The sequence below is a fragment of the Neofelis nebulosa genome, chromosome 4 (assembly GCF_028018385.1).
Source record: "Neofelis nebulosa isolate mNeoNeb1 chromosome 4, mNeoNeb1.pri, whole genome shotgun sequence".
Taxonomy (NCBI): domain Eukaryota; kingdom Metazoa; phylum Chordata; class Mammalia; order Carnivora; family Felidae; genus Neofelis; species Neofelis nebulosa.
Window position 1 is genome coordinate 150,862,142 of NC_080785.1, and position 24,156 is coordinate 150,886,297.

General features: G+C 57.5%; 4 protein-coding genes and 2 long non-coding RNA genes across 15 annotated transcripts; 4 read left to right on the top strand and 2 right to left on the bottom strand.

Moving 5' to 3' along the window:
- Positions 1 to 481: 481 nt before the first annotated feature.
- Positions 482 to 3,364, top strand: TUSC2 (tumor suppressor 2, mitochondrial calcium regulator). The gene is made up of 3 exons (XM_058726851.1): positions 482 to 756; positions 1,838 to 1,958; positions 2,089 to 3,364. Exons 1-3 carry the CDS (start codon positions 611 to 613, stop codon positions 2,152 to 2,154), a joined length of 333 nt encoding a protein of 110 aa, XP_058582834.1. The 5' UTR covers positions 482 to 610; the 3' UTR covers positions 2,155 to 3,364.
- A 2,164-nt stretch (positions 3,365 to 5,528) lies between these two features.
- HYAL2 (hyaluronidase 2) lies at positions 5,529 to 16,340 on the top strand. Of its 5 annotated transcripts, none has more exons than XM_058726810.1 (6): positions 5,529 to 5,638; positions 7,756 to 8,726; positions 9,227 to 9,316; positions 14,392 to 15,315; positions 15,660 to 15,749; positions 15,949 to 16,340. In XM_058726810.1, the coding sequence occupies exons 2-6, from the start codon at positions 7,806 to 7,808 to the stop codon at positions 16,264 to 16,266; spliced, it is 2,343 nt and encodes a 780-aa protein (XP_058582793.1). In that variant the 5' UTR covers positions 5,529 to 5,638; positions 7,756 to 7,805; the 3' UTR covers positions 16,267 to 16,340. The 5 variants fall into 5 exon arrangements, with proteins under 5 accessions (XP_058582793.1, XP_058582796.1, XP_058582797.1 ...); XM_058726811.1 differs by lacking the exon at positions 5,529 to 5,638 and adding an exon at positions 6,807 to 6,921; XM_058726813.1 differs by lacking the exon at positions 15,660 to 15,749.
- Positions 6,438 to 9,697, bottom strand: LOC131510137 (uncharacterized). The gene is made up of 2 exons (XR_009260916.1): positions 8,922 to 9,697; positions 6,438 to 7,264 (listed from the first exon to the last, which is right to left on the bottom strand). It is a non-coding gene; the product is annotated as an uncharacterized LOC131510137 (long non-coding RNA).
- On the bottom strand, positions 16,323 to 17,810 carry LOC131510136 (uncharacterized). The gene is made up of 2 exons (XR_009260915.1): positions 17,664 to 17,810; positions 16,323 to 16,621 (listed from the first exon to the last, which is right to left on the bottom strand). It is a non-coding gene; the product is annotated as an uncharacterized LOC131510136 (long non-coding RNA).
- A 310-nt stretch (positions 17,811 to 18,120) lies between these two features.
- On the top strand, positions 18,121 to 21,128 carry NAA80 (N-alpha-acetyltransferase 80, NatH catalytic subunit). Of its 6 annotated transcripts, none has more exons than XM_058726843.1 (2): positions 18,121 to 18,258; positions 19,963 to 21,128. In XM_058726843.1, exon 2 carries the CDS (start codon positions 20,154 to 20,156, stop codon positions 20,919 to 20,921), a length of 768 nt encoding a protein of 255 aa, XP_058582826.1. In that variant the 5' UTR covers positions 18,121 to 18,258; positions 19,963 to 20,153; the 3' UTR covers positions 20,922 to 21,128. The 6 variants fall into 6 exon arrangements, with proteins under 6 accessions (XP_058582826.1, XP_058582829.1, XP_058582827.1 ...); XM_058726846.1 differs by having other exon boundaries at positions 18,152 to 18,258; positions 20,152 to 21,128; XM_058726844.1 differs by having other exon boundaries at positions 18,154 to 18,258; positions 20,038 to 21,128.
- HYAL3 (hyaluronidase 3) lies at positions 18,552 to 24,095 on the top strand. The gene is made up of 4 exons (XM_058726838.1): positions 18,552 to 18,666; positions 21,848 to 22,758; positions 23,157 to 23,246; positions 23,363 to 24,095. The coding sequence occupies exons 2-4, from the start codon at positions 21,865 to 21,867 to the stop codon at positions 23,636 to 23,638; spliced, it is 1,260 nt and encodes a 419-aa protein (XP_058582821.1). The 5' UTR covers positions 18,552 to 18,666; positions 21,848 to 21,864; the 3' UTR covers positions 23,639 to 24,095.
- The last annotated feature ends 61 nt before the right edge of the window (positions 24,096 to 24,156 follow it).

The following is a 24,156-nucleotide window of genomic DNA, read 5'->3' on the forward strand; positions in this document are numbered from 1 at the left end:
AGTGGCTTTGGAAAGAACACTAAATTAGAAGTTCTTCAGACCTGAACGTAGCCATACATGTGGCCAATTATTTAATTTTCTTTAGGTATGGTTTCTTCTCCAAATGCGACAGTGGTGATAACAGAAATGGTGTGGGAATAAAATGAGACCAGATGGGCAATGCGCGGCCTGGCCTGGGACACTCCTAAAGCGCCGGTTGCGGGGAAGCCGGTGGTTGGGCAGGCCCGCTGGACCTGGACCTCTGGGGTCGGGAACGTCGGAACCGCCATACAAGCAAAAACCAGGAGGACCCAGCCTCCACATTACTGGGTGGGAGCTGTCCCTGCTGGAGAGAGCGTGGCCTGCTGGGGCCTGACGTCTCGCGGTGCCTACTGGGATGCCTAGCTTCCGAGAGCGGCTATTGGTCCCGCCCCGCGGACTGACGAGAGAAGCAGCCAATCAGAGAAGGCAGCGTGCGGAAGCGGAAGTGAGGTTTCCGTGGAGACAGCGAGCCTGCGGAAGGCGGCGGCGGAAGCACCTGCGGGAGAAGGCTGAGGCGGGGTATGGTGCCTCCGACGGCCCTGTGAGAGCGAAGCGGCCGCGGGGCTCGCCATGCGCCGGCGGCCCTGACATGGGCGCCAGTGGCTCCAAAGCTCGGGGCCTGTGGCCCTTCGCCTCGGGGGCGGGGGGCGGCGGCCCGGAGTCAGCAGTCGCTGAGCAAGCTTTGGTGCGGCCGCGAGGCCGAGTCGTGCCCCCCTTCGTATTCACGCGCCGCGGGTAAGGGCGCGGGTTCCGCCTCGGGGAGACAGGCGGGCGGCGGGGCGCCCCGAGTCACAGGGAGCTCCAGCCGGAACCAGGAGAAGTCCCATGTTTTGGACCCCCGTGGGAGCAAGGGATGGGAAAAGCAGGGCAATCGGCTCCTGGCGACCTGGCTGCTCTGAAGGTCTCCCTAGGGGAAGAGGCTTGTCCGTGGGTAGGCCCTCTGTACTGTTAACTTGAGATAGGGTCTCCCTGAGACTTGAGGGTTTCTTTTCATCCCTTCCAGCCTAGACTGCAAGTTGAAGGCTCCTAGGCTCCCTCTCCCCCAGTTCTGAGGGAAGACTAACCCTCTGATTTGGCTGTTTCCGTTACCTACCGTGGTGGCATTGGACCTCTGAGGGTAGGTAGTAGCTAGGAAAGTAAGACTGGGTCCTAGTGTTGAGAATGGAGCCTGGGAAAAAGACCCTCACTCAGGTATGTTCTTCAGATCTAGAGCACTGACCTTCCCTCTTTTTCCATGGGTCCAAACAGGAGCGCTAGATTGGCCTGGCCCTGGTGGGTCCGGGGAAATGGTACTTAGGTGATGCTGGAGATTTGGCTGTAGATACTAGGGAGACTGAACAGTGGTAGTTTGGCTAGACCAGCCACTTGGGGGTGGGTGGGGAGGATTCAGACTTTTTCCCTTTAGGTTCCCACCTAGCTCAGGTATCTGCCATCTCAGGTTGACCCAGGGCCAGTAGTATCTTCTGGAGTGAGACACATGCCCAGGCCATCATGCTTCGCCCACCTTGGGTGAAAGCAAGGGCCTGATGTTGGAATGGCCACTTTTGCTGAACAAACCAGTGATGAGAACTGGCCTTAGCTGCCTTGACAACGTGCTCTGATATGATGTCTCTTCCTGAGGCCTGACAGAGTAGCACTGGCTGCCACCCCATTTGCTTCTAGTAGACCCCGTACCCTTCAGGCATATTATCCTCTCTTCCTCCCATCAAGGTTGTTCCTCCCCATTTGGAGGCGGGCATGCTTCCTTGTAGTCTGGTCATTTGCCATGACTGGGTGTGGGGCTCCAGCCCAGCCTGTTCCCTCTCTCTCTACACAGCTCCATGTTCTATGATGAGGATGGGGATCTGGCTCACGAGTTCTACGAGGAGACAATCGTCACTAAGAATGGGCAGAAGCGGGCCAAGCTGAGGCGGGTCCATAAGAACCTGATTCCTCAGGTGAGAGGCTGGGGCAGTGGTCATTGAGCCTATGCTGAGTGTGTGGAGGTAGACCCAGATGGGGTCTGCTGTCATGGTGGGAGCTCTTGAGGGAGGAGCTGGCCCTCACTAGCCTCTGTTTCCGTGGCAGGGCATCGTGAAGCTGGATCCTCCCCGCATCCACGTGGATTTTCCTGTGATCCTCTATGAGGTGTGAGCCTGGGGAGTGGCAGGCGTAAACACTCCCTACCCCAGCAAGAAACCCCCAGGCTCAAGGTGTGGCTTCCATTAAGGAACCTAAGCTGGGGCCACAACCCTGAATAAACTGCATTGGCCTGGAACCTTCAGCTGTGAGCAGGGCAGTCCTGCAGTGTTGGTCGGGTGTTGGTTTGTATGTGGACAAGAGGTGGCTGGCGGCTGGTGAGGGCTAATGGCAGAGTTACCAGCCCACCTTCCCCAGCAGTCCCTACAAGGAGCATGGCAGGGCATATGCTGGTCAGGAATGCCTGGTTCTTGCACCCTTGCCTGGCCTGCTTTCTTCCAAGCTTGCCTAGGGCCCAGCCCTGCTAAGGGTTACAGCACTTTACAAGCAAGGTCTGCCTTCTTCCAGCCCCTGGGCTGCAGGAGCTGTACGCAAGCGGGAACTTCCCTTCCCTCATTTCCCTTACCCCCTTGTTGGAGCATTTCAGCCGTTTGCTACCTCGATTCCTCCTGTGTTGGACAGAGGCTGGGGGCAGTGCAAGCCTGATTCTTCCTGTCTACCTGCTCATCTGTTCCCACTCCCAGACGGATGGACAGTTTGCCAGCTGTTAATAGGAGATGGGACTGGTATAGGAGGATACTCCCTCCACCCAGGGCTGGGCTGATCCCTCCCCACTGCAACTACTTGTTGCCCCCACACACATCCCAGTTGAGAGGACCTAAGATGGGATCAGGAAGGGCTATGGATGCCTGTGCCTATGGGGAGTTGTACCAACCCATCTACTTTGTCTAATCCTCCATGCCTTTGTACCAGCCCCACACAAACCCCTGCCATTGGGTGACCATCCGCCACCCATTGGTGAGGAACAGCACCCTAGGGCTGGTGCCAATAGCTATAAGGAGCCCATCACCCCTTTCCCTAAGTATACCCATCCCTCAGGATCAGTCAAGGGAAGGTATTGGAGCCCCTGGGTAAGGACAGAAAGGAGAGATCAACCATAAAGGAATACTTAAAATGTGAAAGTTTGTAAATAGTTTAGTCCATGATGTTGGGGCAGAGTCTGATTTCTACATTGAAATGATTTTTTTTTTTTTAAATTCCTTACTGTGCAAGCTCTGTGCTTTTAAGAGTGTGGGAAATGGCTTGGGAAGGGTGGCCCCTAATCTAAGAAGAAGACTGTTGTGTTATTTGTTTAGTTTCAATAAAATTATTTGTAGACCCTGCATACGAGTGGTATCCGCTGTGATATCCAGTGTCTAGACCACCACCTGGGTTCTGTGGGTAGGCCTGGGCCACTCTGGTGACCCATCTTTATCATCAAGGCTCAAGGTAAGCCTGAGCCCAGCCCGTGGTCATCCCAGCTGTAACCAGCAGGTGGCAGTGTATTCACATAGACCTCACTGCAGACCCCCTCAGAATGGAGGGACATTTTCACCTATTGTGTTTAATAGGTAGGGACCCCTGTAATTGGAAGGCTTTGGGGTGCTTCACTAGGGATTGGCCCTACCTGCTTGACCTGAGGTGAGAGCGTGACCCCAAGTAGTTCTGGAACAGCTGTCCTGCCCCCAGGAGTGTGAGCTGACCCCACATGAGGTCATAGCATGAACCATCTTAGGTCCACCCATCCTAGGTGGACAGCAATCAGATGGGTGCCACCATGCCCTTGGCCTACCACCAGGCTCTGTAGCCCAAACCTACCTGCTTCCTCCCAGGACTAGTTGTGGATACCACCAGGAGAGTGGGCTTGGGGTTTCTGTTCCAGCAGGCAGAACTCTGCCACCTAGTACTTTCTCTGTTCCCTGCTGACCCTGTGTTCTCACCTGCAGCTGCCCCCTGTGGACATTCGGCCCGCACTTCTCAGGCCCTGAGAAGTGGTTCTCCGCTAGGTTTAGCCCTTGGCCGTCAGCCCAACTTCCAGCTAGGGAGGAGGGAGATCAGGGACACAGGCTTCTGGGTCTGGGGAGTTGGCCTGCCAGTCTTTTGGAGGCTTAAACTTGTCTGGAGCAGGATCATCCTGTGCAGCCTGGACTTTGTAGTCCTTCTTTGGGCACCTTCCCACTTTCCTGATAAGACGTCAGACTTTGTCCCCCTTACTGCCCCCAGGGCCAGGGTTCTGCCATGCCAGATGGCATCCCATCACCCATCACCACTGTCCTAGTGTGGGGGAACTCCCTGTGTTGGGCCTTCCCCAGCTGACCCCAGTGCTAGAAACAATGGGGGTCAGGGCAGTGCTTCCCCACTCCCTTCCACTGGGCTGTGCTCACTTCCTTCCTGCTGGCTGCCTGAGGAAGTGTCCCTGCCCTGGGACAGTCTGGTTTGGCCTTTGTTTCCCCAGGGGCCCCCACCATTGCAGCTTCCAAGGCTTGTGTCCCTTGTGGAGCCAGCACAATGGTACAGGGACACACCCTCCCCTGCCCTGTCATGGACTCCTTGGTCCTCCGGCAGACTCCAGGGTGTGTACCCAATTCCCCCAGTTGCCCAGGCTTACACAGCCTTCTGTTAGAAGAGAGGCCCGGGCACTGGAGAGGTGGGCCAGTAGGGTGAGTGGGGGTAGGCTCAGGGTGATTTGAGGGTATGCAGATTTGTCCACCTCTCTGAACCAGGTCTGCTGGGACCTTGCTGCAGCCCTCCCTGGGGCTACAGCCCTGTAATGAGTACCCCCTTTCCCATGGAAACACAGCTCTTTTCTCACTCCAGGTATAAGAGTTCCCTACTCTGCAGTGTCTCAGTGAAGTCCATCCAGGAATGCCCTCCATCAGGAGAGCACTCTGTAGACCCTTCCCAGTCCCTGTCCCTTCCCCCACCCTGCACAATCACACACATCAGCACATTGTCCACTCTGTCACACTTGGGATGCTTCTGCTCTTCAGCGGAAAAAAATTGACTCAGCTACTGGAAGCTCCCCCAAGCCCCCTTATGACTGGTTCCCTTCTTCACCACCTGCTTTGGGGGACCATCAGCCAAGCATCTCCCAAATAGTTTGACTCCCCAAAGGACCTCCACTGGGGCCCCTCCATCCACAGGCTACTGGATTTGAGGATGGGCCTCAACCCCAAGAGAAGGTTGGGGAGAAGAGCTTTCAGGGTTAGGAAGCTGCCGGCAGGGTGGAGGCTGTCACCTGAGCCAGGTCCCACTGCCTTCCTGTCACCTAGTGCAGTTCACAGGGCCAGGGTATACTCGGGGGAGGAGGAAGGGGGGAAGGGGAGGAGGGCAGCCAGCCAGTGGGTCTTTGTCGTGGGAGGGAAACAGGGTCAAGCGGTCCCTTTCCCCCGCCCCCCCCCCCCCTCCTGTTCCTGGCCCTTTCCTCTCAGAGGGGCAGCAGGAAGTGAGGAAAAAGGGCTGGGGTGGGAGGCGGGAGCGGGTGGGAGGGGATGGAGTTTATCAAGTCGCCGGCGGGTTGCCCGGCGGGCAGCAGCTGGTGCGAGTAGCTTAGCTGGAGAGGCTCACCGGGGGAAGGAGGGAGGCCGCCGACCTACTGGGCCCACGGGCTCCCACACAGGTGAGCCCAGTGCAGGCGACTGGTCTGCACCCCCATAGACCCGCTCACAGGAGCGCTCCCTCCCTCTCCTCCCCAGCGTTCGGAATGGGCTGGCGGTGCAGACCCGGGCCCTTTGAGGAGCTGAGTCCAGCACGGAAGAGAGGATCTAGGAAAAAGCAGGGAGGTCTCGCCCAGGTCCAGCTCCAAGCCTGCTCCCCACAGGGACGGGCTTGCGGGACGAAAGGGCTCAGGATACCGGTGGAGGCCCGGGGGAGCCCCCTAGCCAGGCCGGCTTTTCTCTGCAGTCGGGTCGGCTATTTCTGCAAGAGTAGCAGACTCCTAGGAGTTTAAATAAAGGGGGGGGTCCTACAAGCCTCCACAGAGACTGGGCAGGAGAGAACCGGAGGCCTTGACCTGTCCCTAATGCAAGTCGGGGGCAGGGGGCCCAACTCCCAGGGCCCGCTGGGCTTACCGGCCCCCAGTGGGGCCGACCAAGCTGCGACCCACAGCTCGTGTTGCCAAGACAACTACTACCTCGGCCCTGCCTACGAAGCGCCCAGAGGAGGGTGCTTGACCCCCTCCCTCAGTCTGGTAGGGGGCGGGGCTTCCCTTCAGACCTGGGACGGGGGTCGGGAAGCCCCCCGATCCACAGGGGACTGGGCGTTACTGTCCTGGGAAACCAGAGATCGGCTCTGGTCACCATACCTCTTTCCAAACTAAGGGCCCCACGGCTGGGAACTACACTCGCGGGTACAGATCCAGATCCTCTGCTGCCCCTAGCCAAGGCCCCGGGTGCCGCAGCACCACCTTATGGACAGGCGGAGGAATACCTTCTTCTTTATTCCCTGCGCGACTGCCGACTCTTACGCTGTCCCTTTAAGCGGCTGGTCGCGCGGCGGAGCGGGGAGGACTGTACCACCGACAGTGAGCTGGTGGGGGAGGAAACTTTGGGCTGACTGGCACTAGCACCTAAGATTCCAGAAGAAAGCCCTGTTCGGAGGGCCTCACGGCCCCAGATGGATGGCCACGTTACTCGGGGAAGAATCTGGGGGCCTTGGAGCCTGAAACGTGGCACTGGCTGCGCGAAAGTCGAGAACACATTCCCGCCCCGGCCACAAGTCCTGCCCCAGGCCCACCTCCGCGCTGGATTCTTAAAGGGCCCGCGGGCCGGGGTGGGGAGGGGGCGGGGCGGAGCAGCAGAGGCGCGGAGCCTGGGCTGCGCCTGGGCTAGCGGCCGGAGCGGGCCGGGCTGGGCCGGGGATGGCAGTGGCCATGGCGTGGGTCCCGGCAGCGCCCCGCGCGAGGTGAGGGCGGGCAGTGCAAGCCTAGCGGCTTTCTTCCTTCAGGTTGGGTTCAGAAGTCCAGGGGATGCGCTCAGCGGGGCGGCCAAGGAACCCAACCCCCACCCGGCCGGGCACTGGCCCCACGTGCGGGGCGGGGGCGGGGTCCAGCACAAAGGCCAGGGGGGAGTGAGCTCCTCCCGGGACCCGTCTGGCGGTGTGGGGCGCATTCACGGTGGCTGCGGAGCGAAGGGCCGGTCCGCCGGCGCCACCGAGGGAGGTCCGCCACCCCTTTGTCCCGGTGGGGCCTCCACCAAACTTGGGAGAGTGCGTTCGAGACAAAGTCCTGACGTTCTCGCTCTTCTTCCTGGCGGGTGTTACACACATGATAGCTTCGCGGCTGTGTTCCAGCTTCCTTGTGGCTGTATGAGCTGTGCCCTTCCTTATACAAATGCTATCGTTTCCCTGGACCAGGAGTTCTTCATGGAGTACAGAGTGGGCCGCGGGTTCGAGGCTCTCTGAAACCATGTTTTGGGTGGTATGCAGGCATCTGTATCTCTGGGCAGCTAGTCCGTAGTGCAGCCGGCCAATTCTTAGAGTCACACACCTACCAGAGGTCTCTGTCCAGCCGTAAGCCACCTGCTCCAGGAAGGAGTCCTATGCTCCTGGCAGGGAGTTCCCAGGGTGTCTTCCCTTCCCTTCTGTGGTCTTTCAGACCTGTTACAGTCGCCTAACAGGGTCTCAACAGCCTTGGGCACGGTGCCCCCCACAGCGTGGGCTTGTGGAGTGTGAATGGGTTTGGGGTGGGCACCTCGCTGATTCTCTAGACTGACTTGCTTTTTCCCATCTCTCCCCTAGTTCCTGAGCTGGTGCCAGGCAGGTGACACCGTTTTCCTGTAGCCCCCAGCATGTGGGCAGGCTTGGGCCCTGCCATCACACTGGCTGTGGTGTGGGCGGCGGCATGGGCCACCCAGCTCAAGCCCACAGCGCCACCCATCTTTACGGGCCGACCCTTTGTGGTAGCATGGGACGTGCCCACACAAGATTGTGGCCCTCGCCTCAAGGTGCCACTGGACCTAAAGGCCTTTGATGTACAGGCCTCACCTAATGAGGGTTTTGTGAACCAGAACATCACCATTTTCTACCATGACCGGCTGGGCCTGTATCCCCGCTTCAGTTCAGTGGGGAGGTCAGTGCACGGTGGCGTGCCACAGAATGGCAGCCTCTGGGCACATCTGAAGATGCTGCAGGAACACGTGGAGCACTACATTCGTACACAGGAGCCTGCAGGGCTGGCAGTTATCGACTGGGAGGACTGGCGGCCTGTGTGGGTGCGTAACTGGCAGGACAAGGACATATACCGTCAATCATCACGCCAGTTGGTGGCTGTTCGCCACCCTGACTGGCCATCAGATCGTGTAGTCAAACAGGCGCAATACGAGTTTGAATTCGCTGCACGGCAGTTCATGCTGGAGACACTGCGCTTTGTCAAGGCAGTTCGGCCTCGGCACCTCTGGGGCTTCTACCTCTTCCCAGACTGTTACAACCATGATTATGTGCAGAACTGGGAGACCTATACAGGCCGCTGCCCTGACGTTGAGGTCTCCCGAAATGACCAGCTGGCCTGGCTGTGGGCAGAGAGCACAGCCCTCTTCCCCTCTGTCTACCTGGACGAGACACTTGCGTCCTCCACCCACGGCCGCAACTTTGTCAGCTTCCGTGTTCAGGAGGCCCTTCGTGTGGCTCACACCCACCACCCCAACCACGCACTCCCGGTCTACGTCTTCACGCGACCCACCTATAGTCGCAAGCTCACGGGGCTTAGCGAGGTATGTGCCTCCCTGGACCCTGCCTTCTTCCCCAGGGGACCACTGCAGGTTTGGGTTACCAGGGGGCCTCCTGCCCCGCGGTTTTCTATCTACATTCCCTTGTGTCATTCTCTCTGTAACCTTGTGAAAGGGTAGCATCATTATCTCCATTTTGCAAATAAGAAGATTGAGGTCCAGAAATGCTGAGAAACTCACCCAAAGCTTCCCAGCACATCCAGGGCAAAGCAGCGTCTTGGAACTAGGCATTCTGACTTTGGGGTTTATCCTGATAGATACATCTTCAGCTCAAGTGGGTCATTAGCTTGGGAAACGGAGGCCAAAGTAGGCGTGCAAATGACTTGAACATCTAATGAGAAAGTGAAACAGCCTCTGCCTGGGGGTGGGAAGGGGTACTGGGCTGAGGGGATCAGCAAGTCAGACAGGGTGAGGGCCTGTCCAGCCTGCCTGGTCCTCACCCTGTGGTCTCAGTCTTCCCCAGTGACCATCCCCCTCTCACACAGATGGATCTCATCTCCACCATTGGTGAGAGTGCAGCCCTGGGTGCGGCCGGTGTCATCCTCTGGGGCGATGCAGGCTACACCACCAGCACGGTAAGTAAGCGCCCCCACCCAGCCTACCAGAGTGGAGTGTGCAGGGGCCAGGCAGAAAGTTGGGGCTTTCAGCTGCTGACCCTCAAGGTGGACAAACCTAGTCTCCCACCCAAGGCATTCCTGGTCCCAGTAGAGAAGACAGAGTTCCTTCCCTATGTGCCCTTCTGGGTTCATCTCTGTCCCTACTTCCCTTCTCAGCAGGAATAGGAACAGTAAGGGTTCAAGCACTCATGTACAGATACACATGTGTGTGCTGTTAAAGGAAGGTTAATAGAGTTTCCATCTGGGCCTGTGGGCTGAGGCAGCTGACCCTGATCCCTGGCCTCTGCCCCTAGGAGACCTGCCAGTACCTCAAGGATTACCTGACGCGGCTGCTGGTCCCCTACGTAGTCAACGTGTCCTGGGCTGCCCAGTATTGCAGCCGGGCCCAGTGCCATGGCCACGGGCGCTGTGTGCGTCGCGACCCCAGCGCCAATACCTTCCTGCACCTCAGTGCCAGCAGCTTCCGCTTGGTGCCTAGCCATGTACCTGGTGAGCCACAGCTGCGACCAGAGGGGGAGCTCAGCTGGGCTGATCTCAACCACCTGCAGACGCACTTTCGCTGCCAGTGCTACTTAGGTTGGGGCGGTGAGCAATGCCAGTGGGACCACACACGGGCAGCTGGGGGTGCCAGTGGGGCCTGGGCTGGGTCCCACCTCACTGGCCCACTAGCTGTGGCAGCCCTGGCCCTCACCTGGACTTTATAGGGGTCTCACCCGGCTGCCAAACAAGCTGGCCTCTGCCACAATGGCTCTGCCAGGCACATAGGAGCCTACGAGGGGTGGACAAACTGGAGTCTGGAGGGGGCAGAGCCCCTGGGATGCCCAGTAGAGCATCCATACCAGCTCTCACCCCCCTGTTCTAAGGGGGAGGGGCAGTTCCCCGAAAGGTCCCTTCTCTCCCTGCCAGAGAGGAAGAGGGGCATAGCCGGGCCAGAGAGGACCTGACCCTACTCTTCTGCCCCTGGATGGTTTATTATTATTATTTTGGGGTCTCTTTTGTAAATTAAATATAAAACAATTTATTCTGTGCTTGGACTGTCTGCAACTAGGCCAGGACATGTGAAAGAGAATCCAGGGTCTCTCAGACTCTCTGCTGGGGACTTCTTATCTGTCAAATGCCATCTGTGGGACCTGGAGGCCCAGAGCTGCCCATTCCGCTGATGGGGCAGGGGCCAGTGGGACTGGAGGGACTCACATTCCACCCCAACACCAAGGACCTTGCTTTCTCCATATTGATTGGAAAGTGGTTGGGCCCAACCTTCTGTGAGGGACTGGGCTCATTGTGTTTCTCCTACTTGCCCCTGGATCCCCAGCTGGGCCAGTGCCAGTCACCTCGCCTTGCCCACCCAGGGAGAAAGGGGAAGTGGATGTTTGATCTTCCCAGGCTGGGCAAGTAGCTAGACCACCCCTCCCTGCTGTTCCCACAGGCAAGGGCGTCTCCTCCACTCCCTGCTCCCAAGGGCAGTAGACTCCAGCCACACAGCCCTCTCTCCAGCTGTGTCGCAGTCCTCCACTGGGGTTTGGGATCTGAACGCCAAGGTCTCATCCCTGTCCCACTGCAAAGATGCATGATGGGGCGAGAGGGAGGTATCTTGAGCCTGGGAGCAGAGACAACCTCAAAGATCACTTCTGTCCCGGCTGTGGGAAGTATAGCCTGTCCTCAGTTGTCCCAAGGGAGACAAGTAGCAGCTGGAGCAGTCGGACTGGCTCTGGACTGCTTTACTACCCTGCTTCTGAAGGAAGTTACCTGGTGTGTCTCTGCCCCTCTCCTCAGCCATCAAACCCACACCTGAAGGTCCCCTTGTCCATATCGGTGATGACACAGCCCCTGTCCTCAGCAAACACTGGCTGTGGAGAGAAACAGCCAAGTGGTGAAGAGGGGGCGCGGGCAGCCCAGCCACAAGGGAGGTATCCGTGAGGTAGTCCTTCCTACACTGAGTTGAAAAGGGAAGAGGAAGCTTGATGCGAGAGACAAAGCATGGGCAAAATCTGGAGGAAGTCAGAACACAACTGGGACTCACAGTTTGAGGCTAGGGGCTACAGCAGGCAGGGCAGGAGGGGCAGCCCAAGAGCAGCACTAAGCCTGACTTTGCCTGACGGCGGTGACTCCCTTACCCATTCAGTAAATAATGCATACATGTGCAGGTGCTGGGCTGGGATGCATGTGTGAGGCACACCACAAAGAGCCCTGTCTCCATGGGGATGCACACTAGATGCAAAGGCTGAGTCAGAAGTGGTCATGGGAGCAGAGCCTAGAGAAGCGAGCCCCACCAAATTGATGTCAACTCAGGTTGTAAAGTGATCCTTTATCCCTCTGGCTGGTGATGGCAGAGAATGAGGGAAAGGGGTTGGGTGGTAGTTCAGGGAAGGCAATGTCAGTTCACATGGCGGAGGAGGACGCTGGGGCGGAAGGGTGCCCAGATGTTCATGGCTATGGTGGGGAGAGGCCTGCTAGACAGAAGATGAAGGTATTGTCAATAAGGTCGTGAGATAATGGAGCCAATAAAAAGAGGGCAAAGAAGGAGAAGCTGTAACCTCTGACTTCCCGTACCCAGCTGGGACCCTCAAACACACCTGTGAGCTATCCCACCCGCATCTGTAACACCCACATCTGTGATCTCCCACCGAGCTTGGACCCCTACACGTACATGTGCAAAGCTGTGATTTCCTTCACGTGTTGACCTTATACAACTGTTACCTTCCCCAAATAGCTGTGGCCTGTACCTACCCAGCTGTGACACCTCCGTGCAAACCTGTGATCACTTCACATCACTTTCCAGGAGGACCTGGAAAGACAGCCTTGTGGAAAGTGCAACTCAGGGACAGCCGGATCTGTGGGTGGGCAGGTGGGGGTAATGGGGAGTGAGGTGGCCTAGGCAGGGTATGAGAGCAGAGAGGGCAGGCAGGGCTGGGCCACAAAGCTGGAGTGACCCCAGACACACAGAACTTGGGCCCATCTGGCCAGACCAACTCGGCAAGGGCAGGTCTATGGGCAGGGCCCTGGGGTCAGGGAGGGCTTTGGGTGTTCCTTCCTGCCGTTCCACCATTAGAACTTCTCCCCTAGACTGAGGCCAGCTGGAGGATGCTGGCCTGATGGTTGGCTGGATTGTGCCAATTGCAGCCTAGGTTTCTAGGGGCACCAGAAGGTAGTACAAAGCCTTAGGGAGAGGGAGTCAGGGCTGCCTTGATGTTCTCCTGTCCCCTCAGCCCTGGGGAGTTGTGCCAGTCTCCCTGAGCCTGGTGGCCATCACTCTGGGACCCTGCTTCCACCAGGATCAGCAGCCACCATCTCTGTGATTAGATGCTGTGCTTGGGTCCTGGCTGATGTACCCACAGCCCCCTGGGACCATGGGCCCACTGTCAGCTTCTCCATCCTTGCCTGCAGGACCAGGTCCAGATGATAGCCAGCTGTGTCACTGCTTCATTGACCACCATCCAGGCAGGGGATCACCGGCTCAGGCTCAGACTGGGCTGCAGACTCACTCAGGTAGCACTTTCACCTGGGCCAGGGACATGATGTTCCCTTCACCCCACCCTGGCAGGCAAGCCTGGGCCTGGGGACCTAGCAGGTCTCAATAATCAGCTTCTGAATCAGCAAACAAGTGAAATCATAAAGGAATGAACAAACATGTGGTCACTGACACACCCGTGGTCAAACATGGGATCTCATAGTCACAGGACAGCAGAGTCTTCAACACCCAATCCAGTCACCGGGTCCCACACTTGCACATACACACTCTACTGGAGCTTGCACAGAGGCCTAGATAGTAGCTGACCTGGGCTTCACAAAGACACACTCACTGACCAGCCCTGACTTCACAGACACAGCGCCTTTCAGACTCAAGTCCCGAAAGCAGAAGTGACTTACCCCCCTAGGCATAGTCAGTATAGGGTCTGAGGCCACAATACTTCTAGGGACCCCCAAAATCTTAATTTTTTTAATCAGAAGAAGATATATATTAATAATGAATATATAATGACTTAGGTTGGGACTATATTTGTCTTTATACCAACATAGTTGTAAAATGTATTTTTTGACGTTTTGAGAAAGGGTCCCAAAAAAGCAAAAGTGCTTAGGGCCCACAAATGTCATAGTGCAGCTGTGCAGGAAAGTACACTCCCTTGGTATAGGTACTGAGGCACCCAGACTCCAGTACCACAAACAGGCCTGCCAGCTGGGTCTGCCAACCAAACAGCAACCCCCTCCCCCGCACTGCCTCCACCCCCACCCCAACACAAATAAAGCCGCAAAGCCCTGCCCTAGTGCTGACCCAGTGGGCGGGGCCGCTTCCGGCCCAGCCCCACCTCCTACCAAGGGCACTTTGTTAGGGGTGCTGAGGTGGCTCAGCTGCCTGGCCCAGCCCTCCAACCCGGGGCCTGCCCCTCAGCCCGCCCCCAGACTGGGTGGGGTGACCCCCTACAAAAGCTCAGAGTTTCCAGCAGCAGCAGCTTCCTCCAAGAATCTGGTGCAGCTGAGGGCAGAGTTGAGGAACAGAATCTTGCTGAGCCCTGCCTAGGCCCTCAGCCTGGGGTCAGGAAGTTTGGAGGATGAGGCCCTTCAGCCCTGAGGTCAGCAGGGACAAGTGGGCAGACTGGCGGGGATACAAGGAGGGTTGGGCTGACCTGTCTTTGGTCACTGAGCATCTCCTCCTCCAATGGCTGGCCAGGATTCCTGCAGGGAGAGACAGGAAAGGAACCCCCCCCCCCCCCATCACAGTCAGGTCAGCCTCGGGGCTGAGGGCCTGGCTCTTTTGAAAACACATATCATGGCTTCTGTGGCTCTTGGGGAGGGGGATTGGTTAGCTTAGGCCAGGGCAAAGTCTGTGGGAGACAGGGCAGAGGCCCCTCCAGTGGCAGTGCTACCCCTCCAAGTCTCTCCTTTGCCCTCTGACCTGACCTCCCTGAGCCCTGCAGGTCAGTGTTTACCTAAACCCAGAGCAGGGGTGGATTAATGAGCAAGGGGTTTGGCCAGCCTTCCCTGAGCAGGGGTCAGAGAGTTCAGGGCCTACTCTCAGCTTTGCCTCCCCTGGCTAGGTTTCACTAGAACCACCCTGTGCCATGGCAGTCCACCTGCTTCCCATCTACGCCCTCTTCCTGACCTTGCTGGACAAAACCCAAGGCTCCAGGAGCCCCATGGTACCCAACCAGCCCTTCACCACCATCTGGAACGCAAACACCCAGTGGTGCCTGGAGAAATACGGTGTGGACGTGGACGTCAGTGTCTTTGATGTGGTGGCCAACCCGGGGCAGACCTTCCGCGGCCCTGACATGACCATTTTCTACAGCTACCAGCTGGGCACCTACCCCTACTACACGTCTGCCGGGGAGCCTGTGTTTGGTGGGCTGCCCCAGAATGCCAGCCTGGATACCCACCTGGCCCACTCATTCCAGGACATCCTGGCTGCCATCCCTGCGTCTGACTTCTCAGGGCTGGCAGTCATCGATTGGGAGGCATGGCGCCCACGCTGGGCCTTCAACTGGGACGCCAAAGACATTTATCGGCAGCGCTCACGATCACTGGTGCAGGCGCAGCATCCTGACTGGCCAGCTCCTTGGGTGGAGGCCGCAGCTCGGGACCAGTTCCAGGAGGCTGCACAGGCCTGGATGGCAGGCACCCTCAAGCTGGGGCAAACACTGAGGCCTCGTGGCCTCTGGGGCTTCTATGGCTTCCCTGACTGCTATAACTATGACTTTCTAAGCCCCAACTATACAGGCCAGTGCCCCCCGGGTATCTGTGCCCAGAATGACCAGCTAGGGTGGCTGTGGGGTCAGAGCCGTGCCCTCTACCCCAGCATCTACATGCCTACAGAGCTAGAGGGCACAGGGAAGGGACAGGTGTATGTGCGGCACCGTGTAGGTGAGGCATTCCGTGTGGCTGTGGGTGCTGGGGACCCTGATCTGCCAGTGCTGCCCTATGCCCAGATCTTCTACGACGGGACGAACCGCTCTCTGCCCTTGGTGAGTCTCCCTCTATAACCCCACCCATCGTATAGCCTACTTTGTCAGGCATCAGGTCCAGTAAGTGAGGCTGCATGGCCTTGGGGCACTTTCATCCATTCTCCATTCCTTGAGCTCTGTGTGCCATGCTCTGTGCTCAGCACAGATGATTCTGCATTCATCAGAAAGACGTAGTGCCTGGTGCATGGCACGCACAGGCCAGAGTGAGGATGGGCTTGCCTCTCACCACCAGGGCCAGAAAAGCCCAGGTGGGGGTTATGAATTATTTGTCCCATCCAGTGTTGTTACAGCAATCTGCTGTGGGGAGGGAGGAAGGCCCTTCAGAGCTATGTCCCTTTCCTCAGGATGAGCTGGAGCACAGCCTGGGGGAAAGTGCAGCCCAGGGGGCAGCAGGAGTGGTACTCTGGGTGAGCTGGGAGAACACAAGAACTAAGGTGAGCTCAGGCCCGGGGGGGAGGGGGGGGGCGGTTAGGGTGGGGGCAGGGCAGGGGTGGAGCTGCCAGGCTGACTGGCAAGACCCTGGCCCACCCTTTCTATCCCTTCAGTCCTGACTGGCCAGCAGGTGAGTGCCTCAGTGCCCTAGGTAGGCCCATGCATGGCCATGGTGTCCCTGTTGCTCCACTTCCTACTCAGGAATCATGCCAGGCCATCAAGGAGTATGTGGACACCACACTGGGGCCCTTTGTCCTCAACGTGACCAGCGGGGCTCTTCTGTGCAGTCAAGCCCTGTGCTCAGGCCATGGTCGCTGTGCCAGGCGCCCCAGCCACCCTGAGGCCCTCCTCATCCTCAACCCCACCAGTTTCTCCATCCAGCCCACACCTGGTGGCGGGCCCCTGACCCTACAAGGTGCCCTCTCACTTGAGGATCGGATGCAGATGGCTGTGGAGTTCAAATGTCGCTGCTACCGTGGCTGGAAGGGAGCATGGTGTGAGAAGCAAGGCACGTGGTAATTGGCCACGAACTAGGATACACGCATTGAACATCTTGTTGACATTAAAAATAAAAGTTATTTTACCAGCAAAAATGGGTTTAATCAGGAACAGTAGAAAATTGCAACTTGAGACATGTAAGCTGTTGCAAAACCAAAGAAGAGGAGAGATCTTTTACATAGGAAAGGGGGGAGTTTGAAGGGCCCATGATAAACAGAAAGTCCATTGGAGTAAACCTGGGGTTCAAAGTGTGGTGACTTTTCATTGACTGAGTTATGACAGTCTCTCATTGGCTGGGCTGTTGTCACACAATGAGAAAATCTTTCCTCCTGCTGGAATAGTAAAGTAGGCTTCTCCCTGTTGGGTCTGCAAAGAGCTGCAAGGAGTGGCATGGGTGAGTTCCCCCTTCCAGCCTCCCAACTCCATTTTATTTTATTTATTTATTTTTTTCCAACTCCATGTTAAATGAGGTTTCCTTTATTCAGTTTCACAACCTAATGCACTCTGAGCCTGGCCACAGCTTTCTCTTTTTTTTTTTTTTTTTTTATTAAAAAAAAAATTTTTTTTTTAACGTTTTATTTATTTTTGAGACAGAGAGAAACAGAGCATGAACAGGGGAGGGGCAGAGAGAGGGAGACACAGAATCTGAAACAGGCTCCAGGCTCTGAGCTGTCAGCACAGAGCCGCACGCGGGGCTCGAACTCACAGACCGCGAGATCATGACCTGAGCCAAAGTCAGCCCCTTAACCGACTGAGCCACCCAGGCACCCCTGGCCAGAGCTTTCTCCAGTATAAGTAGTCACACACAAGTCATGGTGACAGCCAGGAGTACATTCAGCCACGGTCACGAGCATATACCTGCACATGCTTATAGACCAGGATAGCTGCCTAAGGGGTTAGAGCCTCCAGCACCCATCCAGCTGGGTCATAAACATCTCCAGAGATACTAAGCCAGTCTTTAAACTGTAGCAATCACAAGAACTGACATTCACTGAACACCTACGCTTCCTCAAGTCCTGTGTTAAGCATTTTAAGTAGACTTACTTGATCCTAACACGACGTTATGAGGAAACTGAGGCACACACTGGAAGGGCAAACATTTTGCCCAAAGCTGCACAGCCAGAAAATAGAGAAACTGGAATTCGAAACCTAGGCTGTCTAGCTATAGAGGTAAAGCACTTTGACTCCTACTGTGTTGACAGTAACCAGCCCTGCACGCAACCTGCTCAGAGGCACCAAGCTCGCAAATAAAGCAGACACGATTCTTGCTTCAGGAGCTATTAATGGAGTGCCTAAAACGTGCAGAAGCCGGGATCCAGAGGGCACAGGAAAGGCTCATCTCTCTCACTCAGACCTGACGTCTGTCCGAGGGCGGATGCTTCCGAGGATGGGGCCCAAATTTCAGGAGGAAGCTCTACCTGATCGTTTCCACAATGGACCCCTTTCCAAACGGGGACCGACAGGAGCCGAGGCCTGCCTGAGCTTGGGGTGGGGCGAGGTGAGGCGAGGTGAGGCGGAAGTAGAGCCGTGTGGAGGAGGGACCTGTACCCGGCCAAGGCTTTGGCGCGACGGGCCCGGCTAGGGCCTCGGTAGAGCGGAATCCGGGAGGATCTAATAGGTGCTCAGGAGCCAGATACTGGGCCTGCAGGCGACGGGGAGGAGGTGGAGCCTGCGCTCGGTCCCAGGGGGATACGTAGGGAGCGAGGTGCTGTGGCTCGGGCGGGGCCGGAGGGGCAGAGGCGGAGCCATGGCAAAGACCAGGTCTGCGTCGGGGGTGTTGTGACGCCCTGAGCCGGGGGCGGAGCCTAAGCCGTGGCGCGCGGAGGCGGGGTGGGGCCTAGCTACCTGGAGAAAGTCGACCAGGTCCGGTGCTGCAGGAGACGACGGCTGCAGTGCGTCCGCCGCACCGCTAGGGGCCAGCGCGGGCGGTCAGAAGAGTCCAAACCACAGACAGCGAGAAACCGACCCACGCGGAGCGAGCACGCGAAGCGTCCCGGAGCTTGGCTTCAGCATGTCAGTACCTCCCCCTTCCCATGCGCCTTATGTTCGTCCTCACTGTCCCCCGTCTGTCCCATGCGTGCGGTCCTCAAGTAGCTATGCCGTCCCGCACGCCCTCCCTGCTTCTGTCGTTCTCTCCCCTAGCATGCCGAGCCACACCCACCCAGAGTCAAGCTGCTGAAGCACACCCTCCCCCCCAAAATTCCACGGTTTGTCATCCACTAGGAGGGAGGGGGAAACCGAGGCACAGAAGACACTGCCGCCTCTCCCTGAGGACACAGGAGCCCCGCCCATAGTGGGTGGGGTCGGCCACGAAGGGGTTAAGACCGCGGGGAAGTCTGGGGCTCCAGACCTAGGGGTGGATTCTTGGGCTTCCTCCCTCTTGGTCCAGAGCTGTAGCTGCTGCGGAGGTGGCCGATGCAGGTGAGGTGCTTATAATCCTCTGAGTGGGGTGTGGGGTTGTGGGGGCTACCTGTGCCTGACCAGTGTGGAATTGGCCTCAGGCTCATGGGGCCTTTTGGGGGAGGTGGGGAAGGAGAGCCAGGACGTCCTCTCTGGAGCAAGTGAGTAGAAGAGTGAGGTCCAGTGGATCCCCCACTGCCAGGAATCCCCTCAGCATAGACCCTCCTGGCAGAAGGGCCTGGGGTAGGACTGGCAAACAATGGGGTTTAGGCACAGGAGGTCTGAGCCCCCAACCTGATGGCCGTTGGACACCCTTGTGGATTTAGGAAGGAAGCTGTGGTCCTTATCTAGGGCCACTACGAAACTCAGGCCAGTGGGGAACCAAGCCTGCAAGAGCCACATTGCTTTGTGACAGTGAGCCAGGCCCCTTGCTAGTGCTGTTGAAACCCCATGTGAGGGGACAGTTGGGTCCATGCCCAAGCAGAGTGTCCTGAGCTGCATGGGGATGGGGGGGGTGGGGGGGCATGGGCTCTGTGCTCCAGGCAGGAAAGGCAGTTCAGTGGGGGAAAACTGATCCTAACAGGTGGGTGATGGGTACCCCAGGATTGGTCAGGTGACAGGCATGGCCCAAGTGGTCAGAAAGGCTGGGACCTAAAGTGTAAAGAGAAGGAAAGGGCAGGGGAGTTCCTGGGGACAGCCAGAGGGAGTTTTGGGTGGGTTTAATTAGGGGGTCATGGTGTCTAGTCTGCATGTTCTGTCTGATGGCCAGCCAACCATGATGGTGTAGGCTAGGTCCCCTGTTCTGGGGAGGCCAGAGTTGTAGCCAGAGAAAGTGGGGCCATGACTCTTGGATTCTGCCCCAGCCTTTAGCCTTCAGCTTTCCTCCAATGTGGGGCAGGACACCCTGGAACCATTACCTCTGCTGTCACCTGAGTGAGTCACCTGAGTCAGGTATAAGGGATGGTCTCCAGGTGACCTGTGCCATCAGGTGAGTATGGGACAGAGACAAGGTGTAGCTTACCAGTTCCAGGATGCATGGCTCCCCTAGCACTCTGTCAGCCCCTCCCTGCCCCAACACTGTCCTCCTTCCTGGCACAGCCTAGCATGGCTGTTGTCTACAGGAGGAGCATCCTTGTGGTCTGAGGAGATAACGATTGTCTGGAGACCATGCTCCTAATCCCCAGCCTGGCACTGAGCCACCTGCAACCCAGCAGGAAATGATCATGGCTCCCAGCCTGACTTAGCTGAGCCTGGATCCTACATGTAGGGAAGAGCTGACTCTGAGCCCTGGCTCATCAAAGCTGACCCCTACCCTAGACCCTACACACCAGATAGAGTTGATCCTGAGTACCAGCCCAGCCAAGCTGACTCTGGATCCTGCCTGCCAGTCAGAGTTGACCCTGAGATCCAACCTGGCCACGCTGACCCTGGATCCTGCACACCAGCCAGAGCTGACCCTGAGCCCCAGGCTAGCTGAGCTGACCCTGGGTTCTGCATGCCATCCAGAGATGACCCTCAGTCCTGGCTCGACTGAGCTGACCCTGGATCCCGCACACCAGCCAGAGGAGACCTCAGCCCCCAACCTGGCTGAACTGACCCTGGAGCCTGTGCACTGCCGACCTGAGCTCCTGGATGCCTGTGCCGACCTCATCAATGAGCAGTGGCCCCGCAGCCGTGCCTCCCGCCTGCATTCCTTGGGCCAGTCCTCAGACGCCTTCCCCCTCTGCCTGATGCTGCTGAGCCCCAGCCCCACACCTGAGGCAGCCCCCATCGTGGTGGGCCATGCCCGCTTGTCACGGGTGCTGGACCGGCCCCAGAGCCTCCTAGTGGAGACAGTGGTGGTGGCCCGGGCTCTGAGGGGCCGTGGCTTTGGCCGCCGCCTCATGGAGGGCCTGGAGGTTTTTGCTCAGGCCCGGGGCTTCCGCCGACTACACCTCACTACCCATGACCAGCTGCAGTTCTATGCTCACCTGGGCTACCAGCTGGGTGAGCCTGTGCAGGGCCTAGTCTTCACCAGCCAACGGCTGCCTGCCACCCTGCTCAGGGCCTTCCCCAGAGCCCCCTTTCCCCGGCAACTCTGCAAGGCTTCTAGTCTGACTGCCCAAACTGCCCCAAGAGCCCCCAAGGGGCCATCATTGCCGCCACCTCCTCCCCTGCCTGAGCCCTTGACCACCTCACCCCCACCTCCTGCAGGGCCCCCTCCACAAAGCCTGCTGGAGACACAATACCAAGACCTGAGAGGATGTCCCATATTCTGGATGGAAAAAGACATCTGAGGGCTACCCAGGACAAGGCACTGTCCTTCAGGGTTGATGGACTGCCTAGGACAGTCTGGGCCTCAGCCCATTGGCCATACCATAGTCCCTAGACCCTGGGAGCAGCTTTAGCCTGGCCATGTTTCCTGAGTACCAGTGGGGCCAGTAGATGGCTTCATAGCTGTGGCTCAGAGCTGTCAGTGTGGCTGAATAAAGGCTTCTGTTGGATGTGGCTGTGACAGTTTATTTGTTGACCTCACTCTCACCTCCCAGCTTCATCTTAGATCCCCTATCTCTGCAAGAGTCCCCAGATCAACCTTGGCCCTAGGGCCATGGATGAAGGGACACCTGCCCTTTGCCCCTCCCACTCTGCCAAGCCCAGGTGACAAGGTATCTATTCCCTTCTACATTCACTCATCACTATTCACTCAGGGGCTACTGTTTATCAGGCTCTGGACTGGTCACAGGCAATGGGGAACGAGACAGACAGGGACAGGGGAGACAGGCAGGCATACAGTGTCAGGATCCGTGCTGGGACAGTGGGAGCCCAAGTGCCCTCAGTGCATTTAGAGACCCAGGAGGCCTCCCAGGGGAGGTGATGTCACAGCAGAGACCTGAGAGCTGAGTAGGAATTAAACCAGGCAAAGGGGAGGATGTTAAGTGTTCTTGGGGCAAGGCCCAAGAAAGGTCAGAGGGGACTGGTGAGATGTGAGTGGGCTAGGTGTCAGAAGGCACAGTGGTGCTGTGACAGAGATGGACAACACGGGAGCTACGTGGGCCAACTTAAGGTGTTACTGGTTTGAGAGGCTTAGAGGACCACATGGGGACCATCCTTCCCCAGCCTCCATCCTTGGGAGTAGCTGGGGGAGTGTTCCCAGCTTTCCCTGCTGTATAGAAGGTGTGGCCATGGCCATGAATTCTAAGCTCACACCCCCTCTCTCCTGCAGGTTTCTGTCCCTGGGGCATGATCATGCAGCTGGGCCTCGCCCTGGTACTAGGAATGGCCCTGTGCCTGGGGTGTGGCCAGCCCCTGCTGTGGGCTCCTGAACGTCCCTTCTCTGTGCTATGGAACATACCCTCAGCACACTGTAAGACTCGCTTTGGCGTGCACCTGCCACTAGAGGCTCTGGGCATCACAGCCAACCGTGGCCAGCGTTTCCATGGCCAGAACATCACCATCTTCTACAAGAACCAGCTTGGCTTCTATCCCTACCTTGGGCCCAGGGGCACAGCTCATAACGGGGGCATCCCCCAGGCTGTCCCTCTTGACCACCACCTGGCACGGGCTGCCTACCAGATCCATCTCAGCCTAGAACGTGGCTTTGCTGGCCTGGCAGTGCTAGACTGGGAAGAGTGGTGTCCACTTTGGGCTGGGAACTGGGGCCGCCGCCGAGCCTACCAGGAAGCTTCATGGGCTTGGGCACAGCGGGTATTCCCCCACCTGAACCCCCAGGAGCAGCTCCACAAGGCCCGTGCTGGCTTTGAACAGGCAGCCCGTGCCCTGATGGAGGACACACTACGGCTAGGCCAGGCACTGAAGCCCCATGGGTTCTGGGGCTTCTATCGCTTCCCAGCCTGTGGCAATGGCTGGCGTGGTACAGCTTTCAATTACACAGGCCACTGCCACCCAGCCACTCTAGCCCGAAACACACAACTGCATTGGCTCTGGGCTGCCTCCAGCGCCCTCTTCCCCAGCATTTACCTCCCACCCAAGCTGCCACCTATTCACCACCAGGCATTTGTCCGATACCGCCTGGAAGAAGCCTTCCGTGTGGCCCTTGTTGGGCACCCACATCCCCTGCCTGTCCTGGCCTATGCCCGCCTCACATACCGGTATTCTGGGAGGTTCCTGTCCCAGGTGAGTGAAAATTGAGATCTAGGGGTCTGAGTGGGGAGTCATGGTCCTGTCCTAGGAAGGTCTGAAGAGAAGACCTTGCCCAGGGGAATTTGATGGGGAGACCCTGATCTAGTTCTGAGTGGGGAGGTACTATCCTGGAGCATCTGAAAAGGAAGTATGGCTCTGCCTTGTAAAATCTTGAGGGGGAAGGCAAGGCCAGCGTTTGGAGCCCTGGTCTGAGGGAAGACATTTTCCGAGTGGAGGACCCAAGAAGCCACTCAGAGGCTCAGTGCCAAGTAACCTTACTCTAGAAGTGGAATCAGATCATGGTAATGAGCCAGAAAAGTTTCTTGAAGGTAGAGGTAGGCCCAGATGGATCTGACCAGCCCAGCCCTGGCTTAGTAGTTCTTTGCTTCCAGGATGACCTCGTGCAGACCATTGGTGTGACCGCAGCACTAGGGGCAGCCGGCGTGGTGCTCTGGGGGGACCTGAGCTTCTCCAGCTCTGAGGTGATCATTGCCCCTCCAGCCTGCCGTACAGCCCATCCTGGGATCCCAGGGTTCGGGGAAGAGACCATGTCAGAGCATGAAGCAGGAGCATTGATACATCCTTCCCCTCTCCACAGGAGAAGTGCTGGCATCTCCATGACTACCTAGTGGGCACCCTGGGTCCCTATGTAATCAATGTGACCAGGGCAGCCATAACCTGCAGTCACCAGCGGTGCCATGGCCATGGGCGTTGTGCCCGCCAAGATGGAGGACAGCTGGAAGCCTTTCTGCATCTGCAGCCAGATGGCAGCCCTGGAGCTTGGGAGTCCTTTAGCTGCCGTTGTTACCCGGGCTGGGCTGGCCCTACCTGCCAGGAGCCTAGACCTAAGCCTAGGCCTGAAGAAGCAACATAAAACCAGAGGTTACCTGCCCCTGACTCTCTTGTCCCTGCTGCCATTTTTCCAGTCTTGGAGGGACAGCTCTGTCCCACTCTTGTTCTATTCAGTTTAGAGTCAGTCCTCCCATACACACCCTCCCTTCCCATGGGATACCTGGGGAGTGGAAGGGGCCAGGAAAAAAATGTTGACAGACAAACAGACAAAAATGTTTATTTTGTTTACACTATTTTAAAACCAAAGGTCCTCTGAGGTCACTTGATCCCTCCTGATAAGCAGCCCCAGGGAAAGTCAGAGTTCCAGATGGTTAGAGTTGCCAGCTCAGGGCTCTGTTCCTACTACTCCTCACTGGGTCCATGGAAAGGTCACAGGAGACCCATCCAGAGACAGGTGGGCTCCAAGATCTTGGCTAAGGTCTGTAAGTGCTAAGCTGTTATTTGTCCTCTGCTTCAGCATAAAGTCACTTTTTCTTTCACCGCCTAAGGTTTGTTCACCAAGTTCCACTAAACCCCAAGCTCTTCCTGTCGCGGAGTGTC

Coding starts and splice junctions, on each gene's coding strand:
- TUSC2 (XM_058726851.1), top strand. CDS start 611: ATGGGCGCCAGTGGCTCCAAAGCTCGGGGCCTGTGGCCCTTCGCCTCG. Junction 757..1,837: donor TTCGTATTCACGCGCCGCGG/GTAAGGGCGCGG, acceptor CTCTCTACACAG/CTCCATGTTCTATGATGAGG. Junction 1,959..2,088: donor ATAAGAACCTGATTCCTCAG/GTGAGAGGCTGG, acceptor TTTCCGTGGCAG/GGCATCGTGAAGCTGGATCC.
- HYAL2 (XM_058726810.1), top strand. CDS start 7,806: ATGTGGGCAGGCTTGGGCCCTGCCATCACACTGGCTGTGGTGTGGGCG. Junction 8,727..9,226: donor AGCTCACGGGGCTTAGCGAG/GTATGTGCCTCC, acceptor CCTCTCACACAG/ATGGATCTCATCTCCACCAT. Junction 15,316..15,659: donor CGAACCGCTCTCTGCCCTTG/GTGAGTCTCCCT, acceptor CCCTTTCCTCAG/GATGAGCTGGAGCACAGCCT.
- HYAL3 (XM_058726838.1), top strand. CDS start 21,865: ATGATCATGCAGCTGGGCCTCGCCCTGGTACTAGGAATGGCCCTGTGC. Junction 22,759..23,156: donor CTGGGAGGTTCCTGTCCCAG/GTGAGTGAAAAT, acceptor CTTTGCTTCCAG/GATGACCTCGTGCAGACCAT. Junction 23,247..23,362: donor TGAGCTTCTCCAGCTCTGAG/GTGATCATTGCC, acceptor CCCTCTCCACAG/GAGAAGTGCTGGCATCTCCA.